The sequence below is a fragment of the Chinchilla lanigera genome, unplaced genomic scaffold (assembly GCF_000276665.1).
Source record: "Chinchilla lanigera isolate Chin_1 unplaced genomic scaffold, ChiLan1.0 scaffold00052, whole genome shotgun sequence".
Lineage (NCBI taxonomy): Eukaryota > Metazoa > Chordata > Mammalia > Rodentia > Chinchillidae > Chinchilla > Chinchilla lanigera.
This window is the reverse complement of record NW_004955453.1, coordinates 14,884,745-14,897,250: the sequence shown is the minus strand read 5'-3', so window position 1 is coordinate 14,897,250 and position 12,506 is coordinate 14,884,745. Positions and strand designations below refer to the sequence as shown.

Genomic DNA, 12,506 nt, shown 5'->3' with positions numbered 1-12,506 from the left:
AAAAAAAAAAAAAAAAAAAAAAGCTAAAATGTAACATACACATAGAAAAGTGAACCAAGTTACACATTTACAGCTTGGTGAATAAGCAGAGTTAACACATCTGGATAACCACAATTCAAGTCAAGAAACAGAACACTATCAACTCCCTCGCAGCCCCCGCAAATACCTCTTTCCAATCACTACTCCCTTTCTTTCCACAAAAGGTAACCTTTCGTCTGATTTCTAACACTGTGGCTTGAGTTTTGCCTGTCTTTGAATCTTATACCATTATACTGTATGTCCTATTTTACTATAAACATAATGTTTTTTTTAATCAACGTTCTTCATTCAACATGATTGGAAGATTCAACTCTGGCTGATACACTTGACTACAGACCCCTTTTATTGTTGTTTAGAGTCAATTTGTATGACTATTCCATAATTAATTATATTACTACTGAAGGAAATTCAGATTCTTTTCTTCTTCTGCCTATATAAATAACATCACTTTGACAATTCTATGTGTTCTCAATGCACATGTATAGGCTCTTCTGTTAGGTAGCAGACCTATTTGGTTACTGGAAATATTTCTATATAATTTTTTTTAAAAAAGCCAGAGATTAAAATATAATATTCAATTTATCTGGAAGTAAATTTATTATTTTTAGATGATTTTGGCTGGGTGCTTTTTATGTGTCCCCATATCAACATTTTTAATAATAATTCTCAGCCCCTGTTCTGTACTGCCATAGTTGAAGACTGGGATCATAAGAAAATGTGTATTTTTATTCAACAAGTATTAATGGAGTTTCTGACAGGCAGAATTTGCATAATTCCATATACTTGAGTATGAGTAGAATCTGTGACACAATGAGTTATCATTCCTATGACGATGATACTTAACATGGCTAAGGAATTCTGCAGAAATAACTAAAGTTACTAATCTTGACTCTGAGTTAAAATGGAGATTATCTGTGTGGGCCAGATCAAATCACAGAAGCTTCTATATCAAGGTTATAGGGTAGAAACAGGAAATGCAGATTAGAAATCAGAGATGTGCTCCTGCTGGTCTGGAAAAAACCAAATAGCATTGTTATCAATTGTCTATGGGGGCAACAGCAAAGAACTCAGAAGCTTTTAGGAAAGGAATTATCTCAGCCCACAGCTATCAAGAAAATGCAGGTATCAGTCCTACAGCTGCAAAGATCTGAATTCTGCCCACCATCTGAAAGAACTAGAAAGATCCTGCACTCCAGATCTCCAGATGAGAACACAGACAGCAATACCCTGATTCCAGCCTTTTGACACTCCGAGTGCAGAAACTGGTCACACTATGCCCAGATTTTTTTTTTCTGTCTTTTTGAGACATGGTTTCTCTATGCAGTTCAGGTTGGCCTTGAGCTCACTTTGTAGCTCAGGCTGGTCTTGAACTCGCAACAATCCTCCTGCCTGAGCCTCCCCAGTGCTGGGATTACAGGCATGCACTACCACACCCCGCTCCCAGATTTCTGATGTACAGCACCGTGAGTTAATAAATGAATAATGCAGGGCGTGGTGGTGCACACCTATAATCCCAGCACTTGGGCAATTGTTGCAAGTTAGAGACCAGCCTGGGCTACAAAGTGAGCTCAAGGCCAGCCTGAACTGCATATTGAGATCCCGTTGCAAAAAGACAAAAAAAAAAAAAGAGTTTTGTTTCATGCCAGTATGTTTGATGAAATCTGTTAGCACTGAAAAACTAATATAGCCTCCTATATGCCAGAAACTAGTCTAGGCACTGGGGTGATAGCAGTGAATAAACCAATGAATAAACCAGAGTATCACCTCTCCTCAGGATGCTTTCACTTGGCGGAGAGATAATGACAAAGACACACAAGTAAAATAAATATGTTAGATAATGACCCAAGGTAAGGAAGAAAAACAGTAGGAAAGACAGACATTAAGGGTCAGAATAGAAGGTTAGAACTTCAGAATGGCAAGAAAATGCCTATCTAAGCAAATGGTCTTTATTTTATTTTCTGGTGCTGGTCACTGAAGCCAGAACATTGTATGTATTACGAGCACACTCAACCACTGAGTTATATCCCCAGCAGAGATTATATAGCGCTTTTTTTTTGAGACAGGGTCTTGCTATACAGTTCAGGCTGGCCCTGAACTCACTATGTAGCCCATGCTGGCCTTGAACTCGTGGCAATCCTCCGCCCTCGGCCTCCTGAATATTGGGATTATACGCATGTGCCACCACACCTGGCTATACAGGGGTTTTGTTTGTTTGTTTGTTTGTTTTTTCTGGTACCAGGAATCGAACTCATGACTTTGCGCTTGCCAGGCAGGCGCTGTGCCGCTGAGCTAAATCCCCAGCCCCTGTACAGGGTTTTACAGGGCTGAATAAACTAACTTTTATTTTTGAAAGGTTCACTCTGGCTAATGTGTTTAGCTGAAAGGATTTAATGACAGATGAGATGTGGAGTATGAGAGAAAGCGTTAAAAAATACACTTGAGCCGGGGATAGAGCTCAGCAGTACAATGCCTGCCTGGCAAGTGCAAGGTCCTGAGTTTGATTCCCGGCACCAAAACATATATATATATATGTATCAGACAAGGACATAAAAAGAACTAAGAAGTGTTATATATATGTACCAATTTCCCATGATGAATGTGATCACAATACACTGCAAATATGTACTAATAAAAATAAAAAAAGAAGTACATCTCATTTTTGGACTGATAAACTTTAAGTATCAAACTGTGATTAATGACATAGGAAAGACTGCAGAATAACTTTTGAAGGGAATACTGGGTACTTAGTTTTAGTTATTTTAAGTTTTTTGAATGGAGAATTTATAAGAATTCTCAACAATTAAGAATATATTAACAAGTTAAGCTAACTAATAAAATTTAAAAAGCAGTCAATTTAAACTATAATAGTTTAAAAATTAAGTACACTTGCTAAATTGGTCAGACAAAACTACAGCCAGATAGGGAGAAGGATAAACATGCAAATTACAATTTAAAGGATAAAATACGTGGAACCTTGCTTTAGCCAGAAACAGTTTTGTGTTTAGAGCACTGTCCTAAAGAAAATTACTAATAAATGAAGTAAGGCCTTCAAGGAGCTAAATGTACTGCTGTTGCTATGACCTCAGAGAGGCTTACCTGTCCTGACCTTTGTCACAATTGGTGCCACTACCCAGCCTGGTCAGCGCTAGTGTGCATATATTCCATGATCTCACACTACTTCCTATACTTGGGCATACACTTCAACTCCACACACAACATCTGAGTGCTGCACACTTATGCCAGATTATTGCCATTGGCACAGTGCAGTAGCTCCTGCTTTATACTGTTTGCTTTCTCTGTATGCTGCCTCAATGATCCCACTGCCCCCAGACAGATATGAGTGTGGAAGTAGTGAGCTGCCAGGGGTCATTTCCAACTTCAGGTAATTTTTTATTAAAAGAAATTTGAATCACATCCTCATAATTTAATAAAATAACCATCGAAACCTTGGCTTCTCACTCTGTTTTGTGCCGAATTTTGTTTGTAAAGTATGTTAGAAGGAAAGGACAGATTGCTGTCTATTGTCGTATTAAACCCTCTTGGGCTCTCTAGACGTTTTCCTCAGAAAATCATTTATCCACTAGGGGGAATAAACACCAAAGACATCCAGAAGGGAAGATATGTCACAGACTTGTGATGCAAAACACTCTCTCTCCCTGTCTCTCAGGATCAGGGATTGAACATGAATCCAAGGGGCACTACCACTGAGCTACAACCCCAGCCTGTTTACTTTTTTAGGACTCACTAAATTGTCTAAGCTGGTCTTGAACTTGTGGTCCTTCTGCCTCAGCCTCTTAAGTATCTGCGATTACGGGCAAGCACAAACTATTATCTTTGTAGTATCCACACGCACATTCATAATTCTAGTCAAAAACACTAGAATGTTACAGCTGTAAGAGACCTCAGTGAACACTATCACTTTGAGCAGTCTAAGAAAAATAGATATGAAAGACAGAGAACTGCAGAACCAAAATCTGAGTTTTGACTATTTCTGAAGAAAATTCTAAAGCAAATGGAAGAGAAGCAGCACTTACAATAATTATTATTTATTTTGGTACCGGGAATCGAACTCATGACCTCAGGCTTGCCAGGCAAGCGCTTATGCTGCTGAGCTACATCCCTGGCCCTAAGCAGCAGCACTTAGAGAAGAATTTTCTTGAGCTAAAGAAAAACAAATCTACAGATGAAAAGATTTTAACATGTTAAAGACAAAATTAACAAAAAGTGTGACTACCTACATGTAAATTAGTGAAATGAAGACCTCTAGAACCAAAAATGCTACAAAATTTCAGGAAGAAATATAAAAGATTCCCACAAAGTTAGATTTCTTATGAGTACCAGAGTGTAATAGGGTATGATGGGGCAGCATACACAATGTATTAAGGAGTAAAGACTGACACAATAATTCTGTCACGTGGGAATGCCACAGAATTAATTGTCACCTATGAAATGGCTCTGAAGAATTCTATTTTCTCTGAAAAAATTTATTCAGAGATGCCCTATAGATGACTGAAAAATTAATAAAATCTTTTGAGGAGAAATGTATGCTATAAAGTCCTAAGAATGAGTGTGGAAATTAATTAAATGTAGAGTCAGTCTGAATAATTATTAACATGGTTGAAAATACTGTAAAAGTTAAAAATAATTCAAATGTTGATCAACTTTATAAAAAGAGTAATTTCAATAAAAATTTGGTTCAACAAAGTAAGCAACTAACAAGGAAGGGAGCCTTTTTAGTGAAAAAGGAGAAAAAACCAAGTATATAACTATTTGAATTCCCCTCAGTTTTTAGCCCACCAACCCCTTCTACAGAAAGGTAAAGACTGAAAAAAGAGGCACAATATAATCAGTGGGTTTACATTTTCCCATGACACAGGAAGGAAGAATAGCATTTGGTATGTGACAAGAACATTTTAATCACTTGCCGTAAGGAGCTAGGGGGGCGGGGGGATTCTTAAATACTACTTACGCTTTACAAATAATGGAGTGCTGAACTTCAAACTCCAAATTAGTAATAACAGGGCAAGTGTATACTCTGGTAGCAGAAATATCTGGTGAATTTTCTTCTCCAGGAGTAGATTCAGTCTTCCAAGTTTTATTTAATTTTTCCATATCCTCTTTTAGCTGGTCTAAACATTGACTTAGAAATTCATGAGCATCCTAGAAAGATAATATCTATCATCAAAACATTTCTTGTTCTAGTAATAACAATAACAATGTAATTAATATAATTAAGGTACTTGGAAGTCAAAGAAATTAAGTGAACACAGTCAGTTACTCTAAAAAGGAATCTGGGAACATAGTTTGTGATTAAAAACAAATGATAGCCAGGGATGGTGGCACATGCCTGTACTGCCAGCACGTAGGAGGCTGAGGCAGAAGGATGGCCTTGAGTTTGAGGCCAACCTGGGCTACATAGTAGTTCAAGGCCAGGCTGAAATACACAGCAAGTAAAAACTGAACAAAAATACCCTCCCTCCAGCTTGCCCTCAAAAAACAAATGACAAGGGATAGGGGTATATATACGACAAGCTCAGTGGTAGAGCACTGGGCAAGGCATTGGGTTCAATCTCCAGAATCAAAGAACAGCAAACAAGACCCCAAAAATCTGTAAGTAAAAACAAACGAGAGGTTTCATATTCTTAGATATTTAATTGTATTAGCTTGAGTGAATTAATGGTTCTTTACTTTGCTACAAAAAAAATTATCTTTCACAGGCAAATGACACCTGTACATTAAAATATGATAAAATACACAGAAGAGTCACACTGAACCTCACTGTAACTCCCCAGGGTTTTGAATATATGATGACCACACTACACAAATCATATTTGAAAATAAAAATCAGGTTACACATTAAAATCTTTTCAATTTTCCCTATTACTAAAACATTTAGTAACAATTAGTACTCACATTCTGCATATAACCAGAGAATCTCTCTGCTGTAGCTGAAATGGCATTTTTAACCTTTTTGAGTAAATCTTTCTTGGTCTCCGAATTACAGATATCTTTTTTAACAAGCAAGTGTGCAAAACGCCTGGTAAAACAAAAGGAATAAGGTCAGTATATTTCACAAAACACTGGACTACTAACAATGGCACAATTTTAAGTGTTTAAAATTCCATTATTTTATAATCAATGAAGTAAATGCTCAATAAGAACATAAGAATTACCTGATAAGTGCGTTAAGTGGGATTTTCTTCCACGGGATACCTTGTTTAAGTAAATCATTTGCAAACGACTGGAGTGAAAACAGAGATTGTAAAATAGCATTCATGTAGCATGTATTTCCCAAGTTGGAAAATCTGAAAATGAAAGAAACAGTGCATGAAGTATGCTCAGGACAGCAGAGGCAGTCTGAAGTACATTCAGTGCAGCAGTATAAGAGTTCTCTACCTTGGCTTGCATCAGAATCACCTGGACAGCTTGTTAAACCACATACCACTGAACCCAACCCAGAATTTTTTATTTGGGTCTGGACAGAAAAAGTGCAAAAATACACATTTCTAACAAGTTATTAGATGATGGTGATGCTGCTAATTTGGAAAGAACCACTGCATTATAACGTAACAACTAACTTAGTTTCACCTAATAGAAAATTAGGCATTATATATAAGAAATACCAGACCTTTACTTATATGTAGCATTTTTTTTTTTTTTTTTGGGGGGGGTAGCAGAGCTTGAACTCAGGACCTTGCGCTTGCTGGGCAGGTGCTTGTGCAGCTGAGCTATATCCCCAGCCCGCAATTTTTTTTTTGAGATAGGGTCTCACTATATATTCCAGGCTGGCCTTGAACTATGTAGCCCAGACTGGCCTCAAACTCTCATTGACCTTCTTGCCTCAGCCTCCCTACTGCTGGGGTTATAGGTGTGTGACACCATATCCAGCTTGTAGTAAATATTTGTTCCAGTTTGCCTTCAAGTTTTTGGTCATGTAGAATCTAATTTTTATATAGTCAAATTTATCAGTCTTTTATTGAACCTTCATTTTGATCTTGATCTTTAATCTTGCATTTACAAAGCTTTCCCTATTTCAAAGTTTTCTCCCAGGACTCAAATAAAGTTTTCATTTTTAACACTTAGGACTTTAATTCATATGATATGTACATATGTATGCATGTATGTATGTATGGTACGGGGAACTGAACTCAGTTGTGCTTGCCAGGCAGGCACTGTGCTGCTAAGCTGTATCTCCAGTCCCTGGAATTTATTTTTGTATACCAATGAAAGAGGACTCTATATCTTGTTCGAAATGACTACTATTTTAATGCTACTTATTAAAAAACACTTCTTTGTTCCTCTAATCAGGACTTTCTATTCTATTCCACTGACCCGCCTATGCGTTGGTACAGTTTCAATTATAACAAATTTATAATTATTTTTAAGTGTTGCGCAAGACTATCCTCCCTTGTAGCTACTTCTACTCACTACTTTCCTATCTACTTCTATGTTTATTTTTGTATAGGAATTATTCCACATGAATATATCAGCTAGTCTAACTCCATAAAAAAGCTGCTTGTATTTTTATTGGGATCATTACAACTTTTTTTTGGTCTTTTTAAAAATTTATTTTAAAAATAAAAGAAGGAAAACATTACAAATTTATTTTTAAAATAAAAGAAGGAAAATTAGCAAACAGATACCCATTTACAAAACAGCATAAGAACAATACAAGCAATACAGAGTTACAGACAAAGTGGTAGGAAATTAACAATGGTTGTTGTATTACGTATTGGTATCTTCAAAGTGGTTTCTCAGGAAAACAGAGACACACAAGACTGATCAAATAAGTAATCATTAACTGTTCCTTTCAGTAAAGTGATACTAGTCAGTAGTACAGCTATGTTAGCTACCCTGTATATACATACATACATAATTTCCCCTTCTTTCTCTTCTCTTTTCCTTTACCCCAGTTGCTCTTTACTTTTGAGCATCTTCCTTTCGTTTCACAATGTCTATCATACCTCCTAATTTTTATTCACTCTTTCAGGTTCTTACACTCATGAGATAATACGCTGCTTTCACATGGAGGTCTGGTTTATTTCACTTATGAGTATGGTCTCTAGTTGTGACCATTTACTGGTAAAAGCCCCGAGTTTATCTTTCTTTATAGCATCATGTCACAGCAATATATGTGCACCCATGTTCATAACAGCAGAATTTGTAATTGCTAAATTGTGGAAGCAACCCAAATGTCCATACACTGAGGAATGGATAAAAACATTGTGGTACCTTTATATAATGGAGTATTACTGAGCTATAAAGAAAGATAAACTCGAGGATTTTTTGTCTTTTTGAGACCGGGTTTCATTGTAGTTCAGGCCTTGAATTCACTCTGTAGCCCAGGCTGGCCTCGAACTCACACTCCTCCTGCCTCAGCCCCTTGAGTGCCTGACTCCTTACAACTTATTGTGCAGACAACTATATACAGTATCTTGATTATGCTCAGATGTCCTATGGATATTCTCTACATATTTAAGTTTACCTTGTGTCCAGTAGAAGTATTTCATAGTTTTCCTTATTCAAGAATTTAAAAAATCTTGTTAATTTATTCCTAAGCATTTTATCTTTTTTGTTGCTAAACTGGGTTTTCCCTTCTATGTTTTTAACTGGCCACAGTATTCATACTAACATGCATGCTAATTTTTGATTCCATCTAGCTAAGTGCTTTAACTGTTTTAGTTATGTTTCTCTTTGCTCACTAGGGTTTCTGGGTCTTTCATCTATAATTCCTATGCCTTACATTTTTCTCACCTAAGCACACTGGCTAATACTGCCATACAATATTCAACAGAAGCAAAGGACTGGAGATGTAGCACTGTGGCAGAGCAGCTGCCTCGCTCAATCCCCGATATCAGAAAAAAACTAAACTAAACTACCCCCAAAACAGAAAAACAAAACAACCCAATCAATTACAACAGAGAAAAAAACAGTAAACATCCTTGACTTGTTCCTGATCTTAGGTACAATACTAGGATGGAGGCATATATTTAGTTAAGAAAGGATACATGGCTTCTTATGTTCTGAAACATTTTTAAAATCAGACATGGGCATATTTTATCAAAAGGTTTTTCAGGACCTAAGTAAAATAATACAATTTTACTCCTCAGATCTCTTAATCCAGTGGATTATCTGAATAGATTTCCAAATTTTGAACTGTCCTCATAATCCTGGCATAAACATATTTGAACAGAGTACATTATTATTTTTTAGATGGGGTGCTCCATTGTCCAGGGTGGTCTTGAACTCCTAGGCCCAGGTGAACCTCCTCCCTTGGCTTCTCAAGCTGTTGAGACCACAGAAACATGGCACTGTATCTAGCTTGTGTATTTTCCTCATGTAATACTGGATGGAGTCTGTTTACGAGGATATGTTTGTAAATGATATTGGTTTATACTTCTTTTGGTTTAGTTATACTTGCTTCATTAAAAGCAAGCATTGGAAATTTTCCTTCATTCTCTATACTTTGAAACAATTTATGATCTCTAAAAATGTCAATGAATTCCCCTGTGAAATCACTTGGGCCTTATGTTTTTTGTGTGGGAACTCCTTGATAAATTTTTCTATGGAAAATGGTCTGAACTTTCTGCCTCTATGGGATAAATTTGAGTAAACTGTATTTCATTTAAATTTTCAAATTCTTTTTGGCAAATACAAAACAGTCAAGTAATTTAAAAAATTTTTTATCAGTAGGGCCTGGGGATTTAGGTCAGTGGCAGAACACTTGTCTAGCAAGTGGGAGGCCCTGGGTTGGTCCTCAGCACCAAAAAATTAGAAAGCTAAAAAAAGAAAAAAAATCAATAATTAAAAAAAGAAGCCTGATATAATCCTGAGAGAATACAGTACCATGTATACTACTAGTTTGGGAAAAGAACAAAATTCAAAACTAGTAGTGGAGTTTCTACTAAATGTATATTACTTATGCACCACTGTAAATTGAACCATCAGAATATCTTAAATTGAACCATCATAACTTATGGACCATTTGGACTTTTTTTAAAGACAGGGTCTTGCTATGTAGTTGAGGCTGGCCTTGAACTCATGGAGATCCTCCTGCCTCAACCTCTCCAATGCTGGGATTACAGGTGTGCGCCACCACACTTGGCCTGAACTTTGATTTGTTAATATAAACCACTACTCTATGTCATGCAATTCTCTTTTATCTTTATTACTTCCTTATGTTTTCTTTTGGTTTTCTTTGTCATTTTTTTTTTGTTTGTTTTTTTCCAGAACCGGGAATCGAACTCATGACCTTGCACTTGCCAGGCAGGCGCTGTGCCGCCGAGCTAAATCCCCAGCCCCCTGTCCTTTTTATTTTAAGTTTGGAATTAATTTATTTTCACTCCCCTGTTTGTATTGTGTAAGTATTTAAGCCTACTATCTTCTATAGCTTAGAACTATATAATTATATATGTATTTCCACCAATTTTTCAGTGCCCTTAAATGTATTACAGAGATACTGCTATCAATATTTCATTATCATTCATCTTCTAGAATATCTATAATTTGTATTCACTCAGGTAACTTTTTAATATTTAGTTTAGTTTTTTTTTTTTTTTTTTGGTACCAGGACTCAAACTCAAGGCCTCATGCTTGCCAGACAGGTACTGTGCCACTGAGTTAATCCCTGGCCCTTTAGTTTTATTTTTAATTCCTAGTTTTATTTCACCATGATCAAAAGATGTCAACTACTACTCTACCTCATGAGGCCTACTGATTTCTTCTTTGTGCCCTAATGTGTTATCTTTTATGAATGTTCCATATAAAAGGTATATACTTTAAAGGTATATACTTTATGAGACTGTAGCATTTAATACCTATTCCTCATGAGTAACAAACTGATTATGATGCTTAGATCCTTTATGTCCTTATTTTTCTACCTATGTCACCTGTCATTCTAACAATGGTATGTTATGGTTTCCAATTGTTACAAGTGTTTATCTATTTTTCATTTCATCTTTTATAGCCTATTTTATACAAGAGTTGCAGTGTTGTATTTATGTACTTCTGACTGTCATACATTCATTGTGAATTTTGGCTCTTAGTTTATCAAGTGTCCTCTATGGTTTCTGATTTAAGTTCTATTTTATCAAATACTAGGACTGCAACCCATGATTTCTTTCTTTCTTTTTTTAGGTATAATTATTACTTTTATTTTCTATTTTATTAGTACATGTTTGTCATTCATGCAGATTACAATCATTTTGGGGTGTGGTTACATGGACAGCTTCTTTTGTTTTTTAATCCTATTCCTCTTCCCTCTACCTTTCTCCCTCCTCCTGCAGTTCCCATAACCCATTTTTCATTCTTGTTGATATTATTAGCTCATATTATGGCATACAATGTTTACATTAGTTGAGGTTATTAGGTTCCTGTACATGGAATATCTTTATTCTACTTATTTCACCTTCTGCTCCTTCTCACCCCTTGCCTTTGACCCCTTGGACCACTCCCCTATTGCAAGAGATTCATCTTTATTATTGTCTTTGTTTGTACTATGCCTCACTCAAATGTGACGTACTACATGGTATTAAAGCTTGTGTGCATGGTTTACCTCTTATGTTTTATTTTCTGGGTGCATTATACATCCATACTCCTACCAATGTCTCCAATTTATTTTTCTTTATAGCTGAGTAAGACTGCATTATATAGAGATACTACATTTTCTTTATCCAGTCGTGCAACTTGTGATTTCTTATTGTTCCCATTTGCCTGTTAAATATGTTTTCTTCCTTTTATTATAAAACTTTCTGAATTACTATGCTAGTAAAACACAGCTGGGTTTTGCTTCTTAAAACAATATATTTTTGTACATGAGTTGTCATTTATTTATATGTATTATTGTGACTGATACATTTAGTCTCAAGTGTCACGTTATTATTTTCTCTATCTGCTATGTCCTTTAGAAATGTTTCTTTTAGTTTTTAGGAGGTTTATATTTGTTACAGTTGTTATGTCTATACTTACATTTTTATACCACCATTAACCTCTTTTTCTTAATGTTTTTACCATCTGGATTGTCCATTTTAAATGGCATTGTTTGACTTACATCTATTACCTATGAAACCATTACTTTAATCTACTTCTACCTCTCTATTCCCATTTCACTGAATTGTAGTCGTACTGCCATATCAGAAGACAAGGTATTTACATACAGTTCTCTGTGTTTCCATCTGTTTGCCTTAGTGCTCTCAGCGAATATAGGAAATAGTCATCATCTATCTTTTGTCAGGGTTACCTTACCACATCTTGGACAGATGACACTCATTTTCTGTAGAGTCCTCAGGAAGTTCCTGGAATCAACTCCCGGTACCCAAAACAATAGCAGGGCCGGGGATATAATTCAGTGGCACAGTGCCTGCCTGGTAAGCGCAAGGTCCTAAGTTTGATTCCTGGTACCCAAAACAAACAAAAAACCCCAAAACAACAATAGCAACAACTCACTAAGCTGGTAGGTCTGGGGAGGA

At 36.1% G+C, this 12,506-nt stretch overlaps 1 protein-coding gene across 5 annotated transcripts in view; it reads right to left on the bottom strand.

Annotated features, from left to right (window-relative positions):
• The window catches only part of Usp37 (ubiquitin specific peptidase 37), an 85,293-nt gene that overhangs the window by 34,086 nt on the left and 38,701 nt on the right, over positions 1 to 12,506 (bottom strand). For all 5 annotated transcript variants that reach the window (XM_013519868.1, XM_005395644.2, XM_013519871.1 and 2 more), the window contains 3 exons: positions 6,213 to 6,344; positions 5,953 to 6,076; positions 5,009 to 5,199 (listed from right to left, as the gene is read on the bottom strand). In XM_013519868.1, the coding sequence (XP_013375322.1) occupies positions 5,009 to 5,199; positions 5,953 to 6,076; positions 6,213 to 6,344 (447 nt within the window). The remainder of the gene's footprint in view (positions 1 to 5,008; positions 5,200 to 5,952; positions 6,077 to 6,212; positions 6,345 to 12,506) is intronic.